General features: G+C 45.2%; 1 protein-coding gene across 1 annotated transcript in view; it reads left to right on the top strand.

The window, feature by feature from the left end:
• The first annotated feature begins 15,338 nt into the window (after positions 1–15,338).
• Positions 15,339–23,032, top strand: part of COL6A1 (collagen type VI alpha 1 chain) — an 83,220-nt gene continuing 75,526 nt past the window's right edge. Inside the window, exons 1-2 of the mRNA XM_006022069.3 lie at positions 15,339–15,596; positions 16,681–16,810. Of these exons, the coding sequence (XP_006022131.1) occupies positions 15,503–15,596; positions 16,681–16,810 (224 nt within the window). The 5' untranslated portion in view covers positions 15,339–15,502. The remainder of the gene's footprint in view (positions 15,597–16,680; positions 16,811–23,032) is intronic.

The following is a 23,032-nucleotide window of genomic DNA, read 5'->3' as shown; positions in this document are numbered from 1 at the left end:
CTTCACTGTCAGGGTGGCTAGGATCTGGAACCAACTTCCAAGAGAAGTGGTGCTGGCTCCTACCCTGGGGGTCTTTAAGAGGAGGCTAGATGAACACCCGCCAGGGTCATTTGACCCCAGTACTCTTTCCTGCCGTGGCAGGGGGTAGGACTTGATGATCTGCTCAGGTCCCTTCCGACCCTACCAACTATGAAACTATGAAAGGTGATCTAGACACTCTGATCCTACTTTATTTTCATTGCCTGTTCTGCAATGGGATTTGTGCATTCACACTGTATATGTAGAATCTTCACGTCCCACAAGCCCAGACTGGCTGAGCTTTCTGCATCTGCCACGTAATATAAATCATTTCTCTTTGGACAGCTCTACCTATGAGGAGAGGGGCCAGGCAGATCCAGTTGGGGCAGGGTACCAAAAAAGAGTGCCCCTCAGGCAAGTGTAACCTCCCACACTTGAAGTTCCCCATAGGCTAACTGAACTGCCCTTGAAGAATGGCATGTGCCCTGGAGGCATTGACAGGGAGCAGTCCCTGTGTACAGGGGAGCATTAAGGCTACAGCAGCAGCTGGCTCCTCACCCCTGGCCCCACCTTGCACTCCAGTGGTAGAGCCAGCACAGTGTAGCGTTTAGCTCACAAATTGTTCGGAACATGAATTCCGGTTTCCCACACGTTCCTATCCACACGTACATTGGTGCTGTTTTATGAACATGGTGAGGATCAAATATGTGGACTGTATCTCTGAAAATAACAAAACCTAGGAAAGCATAAATTAAAAAAAAAAAGAAAAGATTCTTAGCTCTGATTTAACAAAGAAAGCAACTTGGACAAAAAACAAACTTTAAAATGGACGGGATCTCTGTGGCCAGGGCTGCTGAGAGCTTATGGAATTAGCAAACTAGCTGCAGTCTTTGCTCGGCAACCCTGATGGCGCTGTTACTCTTTGGTTGGAAAGGCTGCCTTTGCTGAGCACTGCAGGGATTGGGTGCAGCTGTGCGCCTGCTAGAAAAGCATGTGTTCTTGATCAACTACAGATGTGCACCACTTCCCAAATATGGTAAAAGATGCATTGCAAAACCATACTATTATCATTAGATCTTTTACTGGGACTTGCAGGCTCCCTTCCAGTTTGCTACTCTACAAAGCAGTGAGGAACATTTTAAGTTAGAGACAGTTTCTCTATAATGTCTTTTGCTGTAAAAATAAAATGAATAAAATCTACAATAGCAGTGAGGCTGAGTGCAACAGTCTTTTGCGCTGCACCAGTATTTTGCTAAGAACACATGGGAGGATGAGACAGAAAGGAAATCAGTTCTCTTTTACTAACTAGTTCTGCAAAGTAGGGCTGTGTGAAGCTTTGGTCTCTGATTCAATTCAGCAGAGACTTGGCCCGATTCAGTGTCCGAATCTCCAAATCTGAATTGAATCAGAGGACCCTTTAACCTCTCCGAATTGAATTGGAACCCTCCGAATCGATTCGGAAAGATTTGGCGATTTGGACATAGAGACAGCTTTAAAAGTTTTTTCTACATAACTCTAGGTAGCAGGCGGCTCATGAATGTTGCAATGTTGGGGCACATGGAGTGTCCCCCAGAAGCACGGGGGGCTCCCCAGCACGCTCAGCAGCAGACCCGGAAGTGGATCAGAAGCACTTCTGGTCCACTTCTGGGTCCTCTGGAGAGTGTGCGGTGGGGCCCCCCCACACTCACCTGGCTTGGTGACTGGTGCCTCCTGAGTCTGGGGGGGGCACCCAGGGTCCCCCTGCAGCTGATGGCCAAGTGGGGGGTGGCGTGGGGGGCCCCAGCAGTGCACTCCCTTGAGGACCTGGAAGTGGACTGGAAGTACTTCTGGTCCACTTCCGGGTTTGCCCCTGAGCACATGGGGACCCCCCCCCCCACCCCATGCTCCTGTGGGACACTCCATCCACCCCAGCATCGCAGCATTCAAAAGCCATACTTGGTACCTCATGGTATGTAGAAAAAACATTTAAAGCTGTGTCTATGGCCAAATTGCTGATTCTCCAAATCAGCATCAAATCTTCAGATTCAGATTTGGCCAAATCAAATCGGGGACAGTGATCCAAATCAACAAATTGAATCACTGTCCCCGATTTGGGCCAAATCTGAATCAAATAGGGCCCGTTTCGCACATGCCTACTGCAAAGAGTATGAATCCCAGGCTGTCCGAAGGAAACACCCTTTTGCCTTGGGTATTCACAGTCTCATTAGATGTACACATTGCTTCCCAATATGCCTCTTACCCCAAACCTCCAGCTTCCAGGCCCCTTTTGAAAAGAGAGGGAGACTGCCAAGTGCCTAGTTCAAGTAGAGGTGCTGGACTAAGAACATAGAGAGGCATCCTGCATCCAGGAGATATGATACAGATTTTTTTTATAGCACCCACAAGGTCACTCCTCCCCAGCATGCTCATGCCTCAACTCCACCCAACCTCTGCTTGTTGCCCCACACAGCCCCCATGATGCAGATGGGATGTGGTTTCCCCTCTTACCTGGTGACGATGCCTCAGGTTAGGTACCAAGGGAGCTTTTTCAGCCATGGAGGAAGGAGCAGGACAAGCCTTGTAGTCCCCTTCACAGAATATTAGTAGCATCTTGGAAAAGTGTAGGCTCAGGGGTGACCTAGTGGCAGCCTATAAGTACATCAGGGGTGTGCATCAGGATCTGGGGAAACCTCTGTTCGCCAGAGCGCCCCAAGGAATGACAAGGACCAATGGTCACAAACTCCTCCAAGACCATTTTACGCTGGACATAAGGAAAAACTTCTTTACTGTCTGAGCCCCCAAGGCCTGGAATAAGCTCCCTCCAGAGGTGGTGCACCTATTCTGGTCTCCTTTAAGAAGTGTTTGGACACTTATCTTGCTGGGATCCTTTGACCCCAGCTAACTTCCTGCCCCTGGGGCGGGGGGCTGGACTCGATGATCTCCCAAGGTCCCTTCCAGCCCTAATGTCTATGAAATCCTACATGTAGCATCAATCTAGATTCCCAATATCAGTCTCATTGTTAATCCTTCCCCCCCAGAGAAACAGATCTTTCTGAAATGTAGATGCAGCAGTCTTTAATCCAGGAGTGTGCAATTATTTTGTCTGGAGGGCCACTTAATGAGTTTTGGTGAGCTGTCGAGGGCCACAGTGGTAGCCCTGCCCCCGACAGGTGCTCTGCCCCGGTTGCCATTTTTGGAACGGAAGTCCCAACTCTAACCCCTGACCTTTTCCACTTGATGTCTCTCCCTTTGGCCCCTGGAAGTATTCCTTTTGGGAGCTAGGGCTTGCCATCTTGGAACCAGAAAAGAAATGAAATCATATACTAAAAGTCAAACATCTATTATAAGATATTTTAATTTTATTTCAAAAAATATTTTTGTCCTGATTTATTTGTTTGCATAGTGTACATAGAAGTGATTGCCCAATAGCTCAAAAATGAAATCTTACTCCTGTATATTGAGTGTGGGGGAGTGTGTGGGGTGTGGTTGGGGGGTGAGCATGTATGTATGGTGGGGGGTTGTCAGGGGATGTGGCTGTGTGTAGGGAGCTGTAGGGTATGTTGTGGGGGGTGTATATGTGGGGGATTGTGGGGGCAGAGTGTGGGTTTGTGAAGTGTGAGGGAGGGTTGGGCGGTAGGGAGTCCCTGACACCCCCTGCCCCATGGCACACAGCCCTTGTCACTGGTGGCAGCAGCAGCAGGAGGTGGGCCCTCAGGGTGCTTGTGGCCCGCAGAGGAGCGCTGCCTGGTAGCGCATAGCTCCACTCATTTCCCGCCGCTGCGCAGGCCAGGCAGTGAAGCTCATGGTGCTGTGCTGCACCGCTTTCAAAGGCTGCAGCGAGGCACAGAGCAGGCAGAGCCCAGCTCACCTCGCAGCTGGAGCCTGCCCTTGCCTCATGCAAAGATTGGGGGAGGGAGGGGGCAGTGCCCCCCTTGGCTCCCTGGTGCCATAACTCTGGAGGAGTCACCAGGCTCCACTTGTCCTACAACCCGGCCTGACCGGGGCTCCGTTCACTGTGAATGGGGCCCCGGCCATGTCATGGGACAATCCCCACAATGCAGGAGGGAGTGGGTGGGGCTGGGCGGGGGTGAATGATTCACCCCTGCCCCTACCCTGCTCCCTCCTGCACCATGGGGGTCTTGATCTCCCCCCCTTCCCCCTTAAGGCCAGAAACTAAAGAAAGAAACCTTACCTACCTGCCTGCTGTGCTGAGCCGGCTGTGAGCCCGGACCACCCCTCCCCCTTGCTGCATCAGCCTATGGCCAGAAGTGCATGGCCAATCTCAGGGGGTGCATGTGCACCCACGTGCACCCCTTACATGTCGCCAGTGAATTTGTTACTTATATTAAAATGGTTCTGAATAGGTCTCAGTTGTTTTGGTAAAATACTACAGCTATTGCCTCTCTGGGGATCGTGAGCACTTTCTGCTCCAGCTTTATCAGTGTTCATTTTTAATGTTATTCAATTGGGCTGTCAAGGCCTATATTTATTTTCATCAGTACTGTCCCTAAGGTCTGGGGCTGTTAGCTTTGCCTTCAATAACTGTTCTATGTACATTTTATTAACGACCCCTACAGGTCTTATTACCCAACATAAAATATATAATGGCTTACACAACTGTCATGCTTAAAGAATATCTTCTGTTTGGCAAGAATGAGAGCAAATGAGACCATTTCTTCTTGGGAGGATTTTCTGGGGGTGGTCTGAGAAGTCAGGGAGAGGTGGGAGTCATTCTCTAGTGTGTGTTATGCAAGATGTTGCCTAAATGGTCAAAAGGACCTCTCTGGCCTTATGAATCCATGAATCTAAGACAAATGTAGGAGCTGTTTCCACTCCAAGGTAGTTAGATTTTCCATTTTCTTAAATGTTGTAAAGAGGTTTCAACTGAAGCATGTCATTTGTAACGTATAATTTATTGAATGGGAGATAGCCAAGTACTTGAAGTTAAAAACCAAGGGGTTTTTTAAATTCAGTAGAATATACCCTTATTTTTCCTACTGATTTTTAGATATCTTCTTTTATCCCAGCTGCTTTTATTGGCTATTGATGACTCTGAGACTATGGGACAGATCCTCAGCTGATATAAACTGATATAGCCCTTTTGAAATCAACAGAGCTATGAAAATTTATACTAGCTGAGATTCTGAACTTAAGACCTATGGCCTTGCCCATTCTTGACATCATTGAGTAGTGGTTCTGTAATTCACAGACTTCCCTGTAGTTTACGATATAGTGATGGCAGGCATTTATCAAGCTTCTGGTTGACGTTCTTGCTTTGCATGCTTTTGCTTACCACATTGACTTGAAAAAGGATATTGTACCACATCACAATGAAGACAAGAAACTTGAATTCAAACAGTTGGCATGCCAGGATAAGTGCTTCATAATGGATACCAGCATCTGCTTGCTCTGATTCAGCCAATGCAGTGAGGACATCATAGACTTCAGCTGTTTGCTATCAAATAGCTTTAACACTTTCAATTTTGCACTCCCAGCATGTTTTACATACTGACTTGAAATTACTAAATAACTTTTTATGACACATGAGAATCTGAGATATGCTTCCAGTCATTCGGCCCCTCAAACGCTAGGGATGGTTTTTGATTCAGGTCAATGAATTTGCAGCAGAAATAGAAAATCTTGTTAGTGAGCTCTGAGTAAAGCAGCCAACATCACTTCACAATTTAGCCGTTTTCAAGATTTCTGTATAAAAATGTCATAGGAAAATAGTGATTCTGCTCATCCAGAGAAAAATCCATATCCTTTACCTTTGTTGAACGGTTGGGCACTAGCAGATCTCAAATTTTGGGTGTTAGATTGGGTCATAAAGCAGCATCAGAAATGGCATTGCCAACACCTGTAAAGGGAATTGTTTCATTTCTATCACTAGTGGAATTGTCATTATTCTGGTCTGGATGAAGAATTTGTTTTGTTTGAGTCTCTTTGTTTCTCTTGCCATGATTCTTGGAAGTTGAATTGTGATCATCTATTCATTTTTCATCTGATGTTTCAGCTTTGACCTTCTCACTACTACTGTATGGGTTCTTGTTAATAGATTTCAAGTGTTTTTTTTCACAGCATCTGCATCTTTTTTCATTGCAGTCATTAAATGAACTTTTTGTTTCCTGTTCTGTGCCCCTAACATCATCTTCTTAGGTACTTGTGACATTTTGTTTCCTTCTAAGTTTTACTGCTGGTGAAAAATAAAATGTGTATCTCAGCACACTGTGGCAAATGCTAGCACACAATTGCAAAGGTCATGGCTGGTGAAAATTAAAATGAGTGTCCTGACTCTGGCCCTGCTCCTGCCACTGCCACTGCTGAGTAGCTGCCCCCTCCCCCAGGTGGTACAGCTCTGTTATATATTACTATTCAGGCAGCTGAGGGAGTTAATGGCCCATTAATTGTCCTTTACTTCACAGATGTTAACAATCATCTCCCTTAGCTCCCTTAGCTGCCTGAATAGTAATACCAGAGCTGCACCAGCCACCCTGCCCCCACCTCTCTGCCTGCAGAGCTGCACGATACTGCCAGCACCACCCTGACCAGGGCACCCTGGGCGGTCACCCACGCTGCCCATCCCTAAGGCCAGCTCTCAGTGGAAACTCCATTTTCTGCCTGATCCCAAGCCACTGTCACTATCCAGCTCGGTGGAGTATTGGACAGCTCCATATATTTAAACCTGATGATGCTGCACATACTTCCTCTTCCCTTGGGAGTAGGCTGAATGATCATGCTTGGGGATGGGGGGTTCTGAGTTAGGAATCATGTTAAAAAAGGTGTGAGCGAGTTAGAAACCAGTGCATTTTAAGTTCCTCAAGTAACTCTCAGAATCATAGAAAATTAGTGTTGGAAGGGACCCCAGGAGGTCATCTAGTCCAACCTCATGCTCAAAGCAGGACCATCCTCAGTTAGTTCATTCCAGCCAGGGTTTTGTTGAAGCTGGACCTTATAAACCGCCAAGGATGGAGATTCTACCATCTTTCTATGTAGCTCATGCCAGTGCTTCACCACCATACTATTGAGAGTTTTTCCTAATATCCAACCTAAACCTCCCTTGTTGCAATGTGAGACCGGTGCTTCTTGTTCTGTCCTCCGCCACCACTGAAAACAGTCTAGCTCCATCCTCTTTGGAACCACCCTTTAGGTAGTTAAAGGCTGCTATCTAATCCCCACTCAGTCTTTTTTCTTCTGTAGACTAAATAACAGAGGTGTGCGAAGTGGGCCCTATTCAATTCGGATTCGGCCCAAATCAGGGACATTGATTCGATTCATTGATTCAGATCACACCGATCCGGGCCCTTTTTCGCGCCGCACGGGCTGTGGCCAGCAGCCCGGGCACGCTGGGTCGGAGAAAACAGACTAGAATTAGGCACAGACGCTTAATGGTTGTTTAAGATTGTTTACTTACACCGTAGATGGTCGCGGTGCAGGCTGGAAAACTTCCAGGAATACTTCGCTTAAATCCTAGTTTTAGGACTCGGACAGAGCTCTGGATTCACTCACAATTCACTCACACGAAGTTTTCGAGGCTCCGTGGAACTTTACGCGCAGGGAAGGGTACGTCGAGGGATCGTTCGGCGATGGGGAGAGGCGAGAGGCTGATCAGACCCCTGTTGCCTTCTTGATATTCATGCTGGGTCCAATAGGCTCTGCAGCGCTTAGAGATCTTCACGAGACGTGAAGTCTCCTCCTCCTGATGTTCATGAAGTCCTCCAACTTGGGCGTAAACCACTCAAGCCTCTTATACAGCTAGCAAGCCAATCGCTAGCCACCACGTAGGAATAATTTAGAACTGACCAATAGTGGGGCACGAATCTAAATACAAATGGCGGGAACTCCTTGCAATGTGCATTTCTGTGCTGCAACGAAGAATGCACCCTGCAAAGAAAGCTACAAACAGCGGGAAAATAATTTAGCAGTGCTGAAGCACACACAAACAAAAATCACACCCTTGGGTTGTGACAGTGAACACTAAGATGCTGGGGTGGATGGAGTGTCCCACAGCAGCACAGGGGGGCTCCCAAGTGTGCTTGGCAGCAAACCCAGAAGTGGACCAGAACTACTTCCAGTCCATTTCTGGGTCTGCCAGGGAGTGTGCTGCTCCCCACACCGCCCTGCACCTCCCTAGCTTGGCAATTAGCCAGAGGTGGACCCCAGGTGCCCCTCCCAACCTAGGAGGCACCAGTTGCCAAGCCAGGAGGGTGCAGGGGGGCTCCCCTGCACACTCCCCAGTGGACCCAGAAGTGGACCGGAAGTGCTTTTGGTCTACTTCTGGGTCTGCAGCCGAGCGTGGTGCGGAGCCTCCTGCAGTTCTGTGGGACACTCTATGCACTCCAGCATCGCAGCACTCACAAGCTGCCTGCTACCTAGAGGTATGTAGAAAAAACATGTAAAGCTGTATATATGTCCAAATCTCCGAATCTTTTCAAATCGCTTTGAATCGATTCAGAGAGATTAAAGGGTCCTCTGATTAGATTCGGATTCAGAGATTTGGCCATTGAATTGGGCCAAATCTCCACCGAATCAAATCAGGGACTGAAACTTTGCATAGCCCTACTAAATAAGTCCAGTTCCCTCAGCCTTTCCTCATAAATCTTGTGCCTCAGCCCCTGAACCATTTTCATTGCTCTCTGCTGGACTGTCTCTAACTTGTCCACAGTACTCCAGATGTGACCTTACCAGTTCAAAATAGAGGGGAATAATTGCTTCCCTCAATCTGCTGGCAATGCTCCCACTAATGCAGCCCAGTATGCTGTTAGCCTTTTTGGCAAGAAGAGCACACTGTTGACTCATATCCAACTTATTGTCCACTGTAATCCCCAGGTCCTTTTCTGCAGAGCTGCTGCTTAGCCAGTTGGTCCTCAGCTTGCAGGGGTACATGGGATTGTTCCATCCTAAGTGCAGGACTTTGCACTTGTCCTTGTTGAAACTCATGAGATTTCTTTTGGCTCAATCCTCCAAATTGTCTAGGTCACTCTGAATCCTAGCCCTACTCTCCAGCTTATCTACTACTCCCCCCAGCTTTTTCTCACCTGCAAACTTGCTTGGGGTGCAATCCATCCTATCTTCCAGATTGTTGATGAAGACATTAAACAAAACCAGCCCCAAGACCAAAACAAACCCCACCCCAAGACCAGCCCCAAGGCACTCCACTTGATACCAGCTGCCAACTAGACCTCAAGCCATTGATCACTACCCATTGAGCTGAATGATCCAGCCAACTTTCTATCCATCTTACAGTCCATTCATCCAACCCATCCTTCCTCAGCTTGTTTGCAAGAATGCTGTGGGAGACCATATCAAAAGCCTTGCTAAAGTCAAGGTATATCACATACACTGCTTTCCTGCATCCACAGAGCCAGGTATCTCATCATAGAAGGCAATCAGATTGGTTAGGCATGACTTGCTCTTGGTTAATCCATGCTGACTGTTCTTGATCACTTTCTTTTCCTCCAAGTGCTTAGAAATGGATTTATTGAGGACCTGCTCCATGATCTTTCTGGGGACTGAGATGAGGCTGACTGATCTGTAGTTCGCTGGACCCTCCTTCTTCTTTTTCTTAAAGATGGCCACTATATTTACCCTTTTCCAACCATCCGGGACCTCCCTCCAATTGCCATAATTTTTTAAAGATAATGGTCAGTGGCTCTGCAGTCACATCAGCTAACTTCCCCAGTACCCTCGGATGCATTGCATTTGGCCCCATGGACTTGTCACATCTGGCTTTTCTAAATAGTCCCTAACCTGTTCTTTTACCACTGAGGGGTATTCACCTTTTCCTGAAACTCTGCTGCCTGGTGCAGTAGTCTGGGAGCTTACTTTGCCTGTGAAGTCCTGGATCCTCAAATACATTCAGACACCCTACAGCAGATAGATGGTCAGATACATAAACACCTTTACAGACTTGGCCCTCAGTTAATTTGGAAAATTGGATTTAGACTTATGAATCATCATAGGATGGCCAGACATCTTCCACAGACATAGGGAGTTAACTTTCAACCCAACCATGGGTTTTATATAGCACCTGAGCTGACTACAGAGCCTAAAACACCCTGTCCTCTCATGTTTTCCCTTTCATAATCTTGCTAATCTCCATGTTGAAATGCTTTGGCTTCTTTGTACCCCACCTCTTTTGCATCAAAGACATTCTAAAACGTTACTCCTTCCATAGTTCGAAACCTTCTTTTCATTTCCAGTCTAAATGTATTTTCAATTAATTTGTAGTCATTTGATTTTCTGCTGATTGTTCTTTAACTTAAATACATCTTCTCCCTCTGATATTCACTCCACAAATAAACCAGTATTTGTAAAAGTTATTATATTCCCTCTCAACTTCATTTTGCTAAGGTAAAAAATCTAAGCTCTTCTAATTTCCTCTCCAGTCCTTTAGAGTGAGGGCTCTAAGTTTTTGTTCATATTTGGTACCACACAATTTGGTACCACTTCATTCTTACTAAAGGCTAAGGCAAAGGCTTGATTCAGTACTTGGGTCATATCTAGTTTGTCTTTGGTCTCCATCACATCTTAGAGGTCTCAGTTCTCTTCTGGGTTTCTTTATTTATATGAATTGAGACTTTTCTCTCCTCTCCCAGGCAAACTCCCTATCTATTAGGCTACATGGTCATGTTCCCTCTTGTGCCTATGGTCTCTGGCCTCTTGAATCTTGCATTCTTTACTACCTAGTAGCTCAAAGCAGGAGGTCACCTTTTTTCACCTCTGCTTTGCCTACAGCTTAATGGTTAGACTGCTCTTCTGGCAGGCAGGAGGTATGGGTAGAACCCCCTGGGCGCATACACGTGCACATTTACTGCACAGTAACCAGAAATTACTGTACAGTATGGGTAGCATTTACATGTGAACACCCATACTGCACAGTAAATATGGGGACTTACGCTGACTTGAGCATAAATTTGATACTTGCATCATGCAAGTGTGGCGGGACAGTAGGGGGCGCTCCTGCGTTGAGCCGCCCACCTCCCTGCGCCCGCCCACCTTCCAGGCTCTGAGTGCCTCCCTCAGGGTGCCTCCCGTCTGGCCAACCCCTTCCCTGGAGCACACCCGCTAGCCTGGGGTTCCCGCTGCCACCATCCAAGGCTCTGGACTCACTTCTGGCTCTGTGCACCTTGGAGAACACAGGCCTGATCGTCCAATGGGTGCTAGACCCAATACAAGCACTTGGGGCACTTCCCCAAGTCAGGGGCTTATTAGGAAGCCTCCCTTAGTCCACCGACCTAAGGGGCCTCCTTGGCATAATTTAGACCCACCCCTCAATAAGTCTCCCACACCGGTCACAAAGGAGAACTTTATTGATTACAGGGGTAGGGCAGAAATAGGGTAAACGGTAGAGCAATATCCAGAAATCTTACAGGAATATCAAAGGAATCCCATAGAGCAAACCAGGGTGGCTGAGGTAGCCGTTTCAACATGCATCTGAGTTACTGAAGCTAAATATCTAATCAGATCTCTAGTCGGTTACTCACTCGCATCGTCCAGAGGTGGTTGGAGTTTCCTCTGGAGGCAGGGCACTCTTGGAGCATGCGGTGATGAGGAGAGAGCCAGGCACCGACCAATCTGCATGGCATCCCTGGCTACCTGGGCCCGCGCACAGGGCCGGGTCTTTCCCCACCCTGCCCAGGTGACCAGAGCATCGCCTCCCAGGCGCCAGGCTTTTGTCTGCAGACAAGGTGGGAGATCCCTGCTGTGAAGGATTCAACAGCAGCCTCTCAGGCTGGCTGAGACAGATCTCTGGAGAGGGGCACTGACGGGGCATTTCTGCCACAGCAAGTACCAAACTTACACCCGATCAGTTACTACACAGTAATGCATATATAGACACTTTATTGCACAGTAACACTGTGTGAGTGGACTGACTTGGGACTAACTTTAGTCCCAAGTTGGTCCACATACAGCATTACTGTGCTTTAATGCCTGCACGTGTAGATGCCAGCCTAAACCCGCTTACTGTACAGTAAATTTTAATGCACAGTAAATGCACATGTAGATGTGCCCCCTGAGATTGCAAAGGACCTAGAATTCAGTTCTCCCACTTCCTGGGTGAGTGTTTTGGCCACTAAGCTGTTATATAATATGGTGGCTGGCCGCATCACATCCTCACATTTAAATAAAGACCAGTCAACCCTGTTCAGTTCTTTGAAGGAGTTCTGGCTCTGGCTCTGGGTCCTGTGTAGATGGAGGTGCCTCCGAGCAGTCCTTACTCTGGCATCTAACCTCCGGAGGGGCATTTTCAGACCTACCCCTGGCTAAGTGTTTCTTTTTGGCTAGCACTGTTTGGATCCCTGCTCAGGATCCCATTCTGAGGTTCCTAATTCTGACCATGCGCTGTATAATCCAGACACTTAAATCTGGGTTCTGGATGCCCCTTGTGGGGTCAGGAACCTAAAGTCAGGTTTAGGGTGCCTAGGTAGTACACTTCAGATCTGGACTCTAGACATTTTTTCTCCACTTCTTGGAGTGAGGGCCAGGTAGAAAGATTATAACAGGCACTGATGATTCTTTTTCTTGAAGGAAGGAACAATTCACCCAGCACAGCAGAATAGTCTCTGATTTATGCTTGCTCTTCCGGTTCGCCTCTTGGAAGTTTCTGTTCTTCATTTTCAGGCTGGGGCTCTGAGGAAGATGATGGGTTAACTTTAACTTTTCTGTCCTGTCCTCTTTCCTTTTCACTTTGCTTTTAGTGTCCTGTGGGATGAGGAAGAGGGATAATGAAGGGCTGTCGGGAAGTGGTGAGCAGTGCTAGTGGCATAGGTGCATGGAAGCAGCAGCTAGGTTTTGTTTGGCAATGGAGATCTGGTCTCCAAATAGGAGCATGGTGGGCTGGGTTTGTTGCTTTGTTTCTTTCGCATGAACATTCACATTTCTTACAGACAGAAGGGTCTTATCTTTCCTACCAGAATTCTGGATGTTCTAATTATCCACAGAAATGCATAGCCCTTAGTTAATCCTGATTAAACACGGCTCCTAGATAGGTGGCAATACAATTAAAAAGTAATAGTAGTAGTATCTTGTTACTATGCTGAGATGGTTCTTGGGGATAGGAGAGATTTTCTTTTGCCAAAGCCCTACAGGTGAATGCTTATCCTATCATTTTCCACTAGGTGTCTCATAATTCTACTTTTACAGAGTTTTAACCAGACTAGTACTAATGTAAAGCTTTTTGTGACAGGTGAAGAATTTATTATTTGATTTATCTAGCTCTGATTTTTGACACTACAGTGCCTCAGTGCCTTGTCTTTATTAGCTGAATAGAGTCAGCTGGGGCATATGTCTCTCCTGTACCCTCTCTTACAGAAGATTAATTCAAACCAGTAATTTTTCTTTACTGTTCTTATACCTTCTAAGCACTCCTCAGTGGACCTGTTGGTGATCTTGCAGAATTTCTACTTAATTTACATGCAGAAAGTATATCTATTTCATTCAAATTTCATCTGAGCATCCAAATTTCCATTTTAGTTGCAGCTGTTAAGGCCCCTCTCTGTTGTATTCACTTAGGCTGAATTTCCAGTGTTTGAAGACAGCCTGTTTGACTGAAATAGCCTGTTGAACTTCCATTTAACTAAACTTCTGTTGCCTCCTCTTTTTTCTAGGAATGTGCATGGTTTTTGGAGATAAAATTATATAGTTTCCATGCATCTAAATACTTGTCATTTTTTCTCTTTTGACTTTAAAATTGCATCCTGATTTTTAAATCATCCTTTCTAAAGTTCATTGTCACCAAGCTAGTGGTTGCTAGGATCTTTCACCTGGATGATGATTACTATGGTCATGAATACTAAGTAATTCAGCTATAGTTACTTTTTCAGTTAACAGCTGTGTGTGTTACATCAATAGCCTCTTCTCTAGACTTCTGTGCTCTAGTACTAGCAGTTCCAAGAGGTAAGGTTTAGGTTATGAAACCTAACAAAACTGATTCTCTTAACCTTATCATATGGTAATTATTGACTTTTTATCTGCAGAAAATCAAAGCTGTTTATTAATTATTGCCATTTGACTCTTAATTGTCTCATTGATCTCCCACAGCATTATTCACTCAAGGTTCTTTTCCAGAGGTGGAATCCAGTAACATAAACCCATTAAAATATTTATTTCCTACAATTAAGACTATTTATGAAAATTATGCTATGTAGTACCTTTCACTCGGAAACTGTATCCAAGAGACACTATGGAAACTTTTAGGTTTGGTATTACTCTCCAATCACTACTGATTAATCTTTTCCTTCGGAACAGGCCACATCTAAATATTACATTATTGCCTTGGTTTCTATCATTCCACTATACTTCAGAGATTTATGTTATATTGAAGGGTTTGGGGGCATTTGGCAGATACTTTGGACTACCTGTCCTTTGATTTCTTTCTTTCTTTTCTGTGGGGTTCTCTCATTGATATATAAACACTTATACTTTATAGTGAACACTTTTAAATCTGAGTAGCTGAGTTGGGCTCCTAAATCTCCTTGTGAATGTACAGCAGTATAGATTTTGCTCTAGTGGCTGTATAGTAAATCATGAAAGGAAGTCAACCTAGTCCACGAGCCTACTGTTGTTGGGATTCACACGTAGTCAAGTGTGATAGTGGTATTGGGTGTATAGATGGTGTGAGCTGACGCGAGATTCTCATTCATTGTATAAAGAACTATATGAGCTGGGGAGGAAAATGCCATCTCTGGAATAAGAAGCTAGAAAGCCTTACTGCTTCTCACTATGCAGAGTTATCTTCACATCTGCAAATCAAAGGGGCAACATTTGTTTTTCCCATGCTTTGGTTTGGGAGAGGTACAGGGGTAGGGAGTGCCTGTCTCCATAAAGTAGAAGCTGTGAGAAAATCAGATCTTGAGTCTTTATTTTGAGAGTGGGCCAGGCCTGCCAGAATTTGAAATGAGTCTTGAATGCCATCTGACACAACAACCTTTGACTTCAATGGGCAATTTGATCAATGATGCTAGGACTGGCCCGTACAGAAGTTAACAATTGAGTCAAAAAATGATGTGCAGATTTTTTTGTAACTGAAGGGATTCTATATTTAGGCTTATGCCATCTGGATTCTTCTTCTGAGACTAAGATCCATGTAGCTATGCCATTAATCATTAAATCATAAAGCATTGCAAGATAAGTTTGGTAAAGAGGGAGAGAGTGCAAAATATTTTTGAAATTATGATTTGATGAAGATCAAAGGAAAAAGACGCTTTGATTAAAGAAAAAGGCTCCCAAGATAGGACTGTGTGTGTGTGTGTCAGTGACTCACTGAGCTGGCTGAGCTGAAACGGACAGAGAAAATCCCTCCCTCCAGAGCTGAGAAACCAGCTTCTATAACATCCATCTCCTTCTCATCTTAACTCCCTCTCCAACTCCTCCTCCTGCAGAAATACAGCAGAAAGTTAGAAAAAATCCTCAAGTTGGGTAAAAACTCCTTCCCCTCTGGCTTCATTAGTTTCTCCTTCCCTTCCTTTTCTTAAATATCCCTAAATGGTAATCTGAAACTGTCAAGATGAGGTTAAGAACATTTTTGTTCACTTTCCTACTTGAAGTCTGTTTCCTATGGAAAGGGGCACTGGCTCAGCAAACAGTTGTGAAATTTGAAGGTAAGAAAGTCACTTTCTGCTGTACTTTATTCTCTTCTCATATTCCTAATAGTTTTCTACAATGTGAAAACTTGTATCTGACTTCAAATGGACATATTACTGTGTTACCTTATTCTTTGCACTTTGGAAAAGGCTTTTCACGTTGTTTACAATGCAGCTTTAGATTTGCCTGGATTTTTAGAAGAAATCAATTTTAGATTGATTATTTTAAATCGATTATTTTAAAGGGCCTGTCTAAGATTGACTTGCTTCCCTCACCTCTCTGTGTGTCCAGGAGTTTTTTATTTTCCAGTTATCTTCTGCTCTCTTATACCTGCCATGTGTGTTATTAGCTGGGGCTGGTGATTAGTAAAGAAATATAAAAGAAGCAACTAGCAAAGTGTTTAACATTCTGACATGTGTTGTAAATATTTTTTTTAACATTTTACCACAATCTATAAAAATATATATATTTTTTAGGTTTTTTCCTTTACTTGTAACAATTGTATGGGTTCCTGTTGAAGAAAATGATTCCTCTCTTAGTTGTAATTATTTTTATTCTGTAATGGGGAAAGGCATACAAGATGAAACTTTAATGCTATGTCTGGATGTTGTTGTAAATAATAACACTTGTTTCATGAAACATTTTATAAGGATGAAATTAGATCCTATTTAGAGCAGAGAAGCCTGGAGAAACAGACTTCCACTTTAAAAACTGTAACAGTCAATGTGAAAAAAATACCAAGTTTGGGGAGAAAGATGTTAAAGCTAATGAAGAAAAATTCTTTTGAATATGACTTCACATTCAAAGAAACTTACCACAAATCATAAAGCAGAAATGCCATAGAAGTCTTAGAGTTTATATACATATTTTGTGTTCTGGCACATGGAAGTGTTAAGAGTTGAGAGCATATTAGAAAGGGCTTTAGATTTCAGATGTTCTTTAACAAAATACATTGGCTCTCTCTCTTGCACATATGTTTCACCATGACCCATGGAAAACCAAGTCTACCCTGTTATATCTATTAGAACAACTGAAATGTATAGCATCACAGTATTTTAAATTCTTTGTCTTTCTCTCTCTTTTTTTTCTTCTTTATTGCAGATTGCCCTGTGGATCTGTTTTTTGTTCTGGATACCTCAGAAAGTGTTGCTTTAAGGGTGAAGCCAATTGGAGATTTGGTTGACCAAGTGAAAGACTTTACCAACCGGTTCATTGAGAAGTTAACGGACAGGTAAATATAAATGGGTATCTTTTTCTTCCCCTTCCCCCTATGCTTATTACATCATTCTAATTTTCTGCTGATATTCTGTGCAATCTGTATGTAATAGTGTAAAAAAAAAAAGTGGCACTACTGAAGGGATCATGTACTTGGGAATTTGTATTAGGCTTTCTGGTGATTGTATATGTATGCCTCAGGGAAATGTATATCTGTCTAAAAAATGAAAAGAGAATATCTGTGGCCCCATAGACTTTGTACACACAAGCTTGATGCTCTTTTTAAAAAAAAAAAGTTGTCTGTCTTGTGTTTCCCCAATAAAGTGGAGTTATTCTGCACATCTCCACTCCAAACTGCAGGTGGCGGCATTCCTTTAACAATATTTAGGCTTGGCAAAATGAGATTTATTATTATTTATTATGTTGACAGCAAAAATCAATAGTTTTTTTTAACCATTTATTTTGATTTTTATCAATTCAGATCTTCAGGATTGCCTGAAATTAGGGGTGTTTTCCGATTTTTATCAATTTAGCACATGCACACAGTGCCCACTGCAGGAGCTAGGGTCTGTGCCAGTAAGGCTATGCTGGGAGTGGGGTTTTGAGGGGAGAGCTGGTAGCACCTAGGAACTTGGTGCCTCTGGCCCCTTGCTCTGCCCAGATCCCAGACAGTCCAGGGGCCAAATTCCCATGCAGCTGGCTCGGCCCAGCTGAGCCTTTGCATGATTGAGGCAGGGGCCAAACTCCTGCAGAGGCCAGACTGGGCTCTGTGGGAGCTTGGCCCCAGTCCCAGCAGGGACTTAGAGAGACCACCCAGACCCTCCACCCACCCCTCCCAGCACTGCCTTACCAGTATGGCCCCCCCAGCTTCTGCAGTGACTGGTCTGTGCATGAGCACAGTACCCCCTGCTCTGAATTTCCTTACCTCCCTCATAGCTATATATATAAAGACTGATAGAAAAATATTTCTGTTGGCAATCAAAATTTACTTAAAGGAAATGTAAAAAAAATAATATATATATATATATTTTTACATTTCCTTTATGTAAATTTTGATTGCCAACAGAAATATTTTTCAATCAGTCTTTTGAGTGTCAGGCAAAACCAATGTTTATCAATTAAAAATTGAATCCTGCAAAGCTTAACAATACTTAACATATAACAAGTTCCCTGGTCCAATTTTATTTTATATCTTCTTAGGTGCTTGTTGTAGGGGATTAAAGTTATTACCATGTTTTATGTACAGATTTCTCCTTTAGATTCTCTTTGTCAGGTCAGTGTTAAATCTGACTGGCTAAAGGAGTTCAGGGCTAGTTGGCTGAGCTGTGCGAAACAGCACCGTTTCGTTTCGACTTCCGTTTCGCCGTTTGGCCAGGACAGTGTTTTGTTTCAAGTTTCATTTCATTTCATTTTGAAAGCACTGTTCCATTTTGTTTCATCGAAACTGTTTCACTGTCTCAATGCTGTTTCGACGTTTCTCCCATAGGCTATAATGGGGAAGCATGAAACTGCCTGTAACTTTGTCATTTCTTGCCTGATTCAGATGAGATTTGCAGGGATGGTATCCCCTTCTGAGGGCATGAGGTCTGCCAAGTTTCAAGGAGATAGGTGCAGGGGTTTCTGGGAAACTGCCCCTCAAGCTGCTGACAAGCAAAACTCGTGACGTGTGACTCTGTGCGTGTGTTAAGATGCAGCTGTTTTTCCGTCCCTCCCCCAGAGCACTGGGATTGCAAGGGACCTCAGGGAAGGATCACAGTCACTGGCCAGCTACACAGTCAATATCAGAGCAGTCCTTCCCCACTCTCCCCCCTCCCTCTTCTTAGTTTCTGTTTCCCTGCAAGCAAGCCCAGCTTCGAAACTCAAAATGTTTTGAAACTTTTGAAACATTTCGAGTGCCCTCATTTTGTTCCAAGACTGTTTTGAAGCCTTTTGTTTCATTTTGATCTCACTGTTTCGAGCTCGAAGCGAGTCGAAACACCAGTGAAACAAAACACCCAGCAATATTTCACACAGCCCTGCTAGCTGGTAAACACTAAGCAACTCCCGGCCCTTCTTAAATTGTGGCAGCACATTTCTCTTGTATCGCTTGTATCATGTAGTGATGTTGCTGTCCACAAAAACCCCTCTGTAGTATGTGTCTACACAGATAACTGCAGTGCTGGGTGACTATGCTCCTCAGGGTGCAGGACTCCAGGGAAGCACCCACAGTATGCACAAGTCTGGTGTTGTTGGCAGGGAGCAATGGAAGAAGCAGAGCTTAGCCCACAGATACTAGATTGCTGGATGGGGCTTTTCACCAAGCTGGCCGTTGGATGATCTTAGCCTTTCCTAATTTACTTTCAAGCCTTTTCCCTTGCAACACATTCATCTTAAAAACCATGAATGAATGCAGCCTGGTGACCAGGAACACACAGCTTTCAGCAGGATCCTGGGGTATCCTCCTCCTCTGCATAGTGACTTTTAAGGAGGAATTAAGAGAATCCTCAGGCTGCTGACTGGCTCAATAGACCAGCCCTAAGGTAGCTATGATTAGTTATTGAAACCCCCTCAAACGCCAAGTTGACACGGCTGCTACTGATAAGGGAGTCATAATGTATTCTGTGATTGCTTCAGCAAGGCCCCTACACAGGGAAACCTTAGGTGGAAGCACCAGATCTAAAAGGGACCCATTTCCCCAGCTACCCGGTAAGCCATCTGCTGACAAGGTCCTGTTCCTGATTTACTAGTACCACCATAGATTGTCCTACTGGCTTCTGCCTGGAAATGACATGTGTTAGCTCTCCTCCCAAGTTAATCACCTACCACATGCTGAGCATGGAGAGCCAGTCCCTGTCAGCCCTTATCAAACTGGTGGTAGTTGAGCATATGTTCCCCCAGGGGCACTCGCCATGGTGTCATGCAGATGTTCTGCTGCTGGTCCTCCATGAAGTATTGGGGCAAGAAAGCTGGAAGGGTTAGGGTGAGTAGGGGGAACAGCAGTGTCTGGGTAAATTTTGGAATGGTGGGGAAGACATTTGAGGGGGCGAAGGCTATCACAGGAATTGATGACTGCTAGATAGTATGTTAGAGAGACTTTCTTAAAATGGTGGTAGCACTTCCCTCCCTAAAGTAGAGATGCCAGGGGCTGCCGAAAGTGTTCATTCCTCTTCTCCTAGCACCACTCAAAATGCCCAGCTTTCAGGTCTGGGTGTTGGGGAAGGTGCCCCCCCAACTCCTGCACTTTCCCAGTAGTTTTGCTGAATGCCCACAAGCCCCTGTCTCCTAGGAAGAGGGAGAAGGGCAGGGAAGCTCTTGAGGAACACACAGCCAGGACAGGCTGTGTAGCTGTGCTCCATCTCTGTCAGCAGCCCGTACAATCTGCATTCTTTCCATGTGGGTCAGCAGGAGGCTTATGATGGTGCCCAGATGTGCAGCCAGAGAGACACTCCTACGCTACAGAGACAAAGGGGCAGCTCATCTCTAGACTGTGCAAAAGGTTGAGGTTTAGGTTCAGGGTGACCTGGGGGCTTGTGATGGGGCTTATTCTGGTACTAGAACTCTACCTGAGCCAAAATTCTGCTATTTGGTCATTGACCTCTCTCAGGACCATGGTGAGTGTTTGGCAGTCTGATTTCCCTGATATAGCCAACTCCCAGGGGAATATAGAAATATTTATCCAAAGTAATGTAAGGAAAATGACCTGCTAAATATTCAGGCTTCACACTGGCTTGCCCCATCATCTTGCCACTTGAGCCTCCAGAGAACCCCTGAGTGTCTATGGAAATCCTTAGGTTTGGTGTGGTTCAATCTTTATCGATTAACATCAAGTCTATTACACTAACAGCCTGATGGAAAAATATTCCCCTTGGTAATAACTGAAATTTATAGAAAGGGGACTGTAACAAGGAACCCTTACTCCTGTTACTAGACAGTAGAGAAAGAGAGTTAGGGAGGGACAGGGCAGAGGGATTAAAAAGGAAAACAATGGGTGGCCTAATATTAATTTAGCAATTAGCTGCTCCTTCACAGGGGTAGGAAGCTGGCTGGAGGGAGGTAACAGGCTACTTAAACAAACCCCTACCAGAAGCCAGGATGGGTTGGGGTGGGGTAGGGGAAGGGGAAGGAAAGGAAAGGAGGGGAAGGGAGGGGAAGAGTATTTCAGGCAAGGTGGCCCCCACCTCAGCCCAGGTTCCCAGAGCTCTGGGAGTGCAGCTGCCCACCTCTTCTGGTCCCTGCCTCCCCAGCTCTTTCCTAATGAATGAACAGAATGATTTAAAGCAAGTATGATTTATTGATTTACGGATATTTACTTTTTATATCTGGACATGTGATTTTTATAAAGCTTTTAACAGTATACTGTCATTATGTCTGCCCCCATAAACCTAATTTTGTGCAACCCTGAACATTTTAAACATTAAAAACTGAAATAAATGCTTAAAAATAAACATTGATTTTAGCTGTCAAAATGATTAAAACATAAAAACTGAATTTTGCCAAGCCTAGAAATAATGGATGCCCTCTTTACTCACAGACTGGCCTGATACCTTTCCAGTACTGGTATTGATGGGCTTGCTTTGCCCAGCAGGTTATATAATAATTGATTCACTGCAGAGCTGCTTAATGATTGTGTCAAGGTGCCATTCACTCATGGTACTCCCCACACTGCTATATTTTGTCATACTCCCTGTTTTCCTCTTGCTTCCCCGGTTCCCTCTGTATAGATCCCACCAGCTTTCCTGTTTCTCCCCCTACCAGTCTCCCCTCCTGTCATCATATGTGTCTCAGCTGTCACATCCTTTCAAGACCCACAGCAAACCTCCCTTCCATCACATGTGCTTTTGCTGCAACTGGAACCTGCACTCCAGATCTGCGCGGTCATTCTGTGCAGCATCACTGCATCTTACCAGTACTTCACCTGTCATTCTCAGAGGTTTTCTTTCCCCTTCACTCCCCATACAAACAGCTTCTCTTTTATGGAGGCTTTCCTCAGATTCTCCCTATTCAGTATTCCCAGCAGAGGTGATGGGAGTCTCTTTTCTTGCTCCTGCCACTTCTAACCTTTCCCTTCCCATGTTTTGTCCTCCCCTGGGTATCTTTTCCCTTCATCAGCCTTCTTCTTATTCTGACTTCCAGCTTTCTTTATTCATCTTGTCACAGCCTCCCAAACTCCTTCTGGGCAGTCCTGCAAGAACCTGACCCTGTCACCCTCTTGCCCAGCCTGACTTGGTCTTCTTCCCTGATGACTGCAGCTGCACAGCTCAAACAGTGGGAACACTGAAAAGCAGCAAGGGATCCTGGCAGATGGCTTTACAACCCCCATGACTCTCATCAGAGATTTTAGTTAAAATCTGTGGGATTCCTACAGGGATTTCCCAGTTGGGTTTTGGCTCTTCGGGGCCATACACTTGCCAAGCATTCCTTGGAGGCATAAGCAGCTGACTGATATAAGCAAGCTTTTTCTCCTGTGCAGAATGTGTGGAGAAGCTGTAGCATGCAACCTTTTAGATTTTACCAAAGCATGAGTGATTGCACAAACTATAGGCCGAGGAATTAGGCCCTATGGAGTTTTGCGTACCACATGTCGAGTAAAATGCAGGAGGACTCCATGCTTGTAACCTGGCCCTTTTTTAGAAGGATTATTTATAGAGGTGCTGCACCTGCAGCTAACATTTCAGCCATGCATACACAGACTGACATCTAGCACCTCTTCCGATCTCTTTCCTCCTGCAATCTCCATTCATCTCCCAGGTTCCTTGCAGGCAGCTCTGCAGGAGACTGACAGAAGACTGTTGAAAAAGTTCTTAAGGTGCATGTTAGAGTTCACTTGGATTGACAGAAACCCCACTGTCAGCCCTGCGAGAACCTCACACTGTAACCCTCTAGCCATGCTTAATGCTAAAAGGTGGAGGGAAAGCTTGTTTTTGGAGTGAAAGTTAGGCCTGTGTGAAGCGGCTAGCATTCGCTTCAGCTTCAGCTTCAGCCGATTCGGGGGACAGTGATTCGATTCAGTGATTTGAATCACTGTCCCGATTCAATTTGGCCAAATCTCCAAATCAGCCAGGCCAGGCCCATCCCCAGCCTGCTCTCCCAGCCCGGCAATGGCTGCCCTGCCCTGCGCTGCCCACCCCAGCTCCCGGCTCTTGTTAAAAAAAAAAGCCCTGGTGCTCACCAGGTGCTGCTGGGTGGGGGGCGATCCCTGCTGCCCCCCACTGCCCCATGCTGCATGGGGGGGGGGGGGGGGGGGGGGGGCGGCGGTCGG

The sequence above is a fragment of the Alligator sinensis genome, unplaced genomic scaffold (assembly GCF_000455745.1).
Source record: "Alligator sinensis unplaced genomic scaffold, ASM45574v1 scaffold566_1, whole genome shotgun sequence".
Lineage (NCBI taxonomy): Eukaryota > Metazoa > Chordata > Crocodylia > Alligatoridae > Alligator > Alligator sinensis.
The sequence above is the reverse complement of the archived record's forward strand: the minus strand, read 5'-3'. Positions and strand labels throughout refer to the sequence as shown.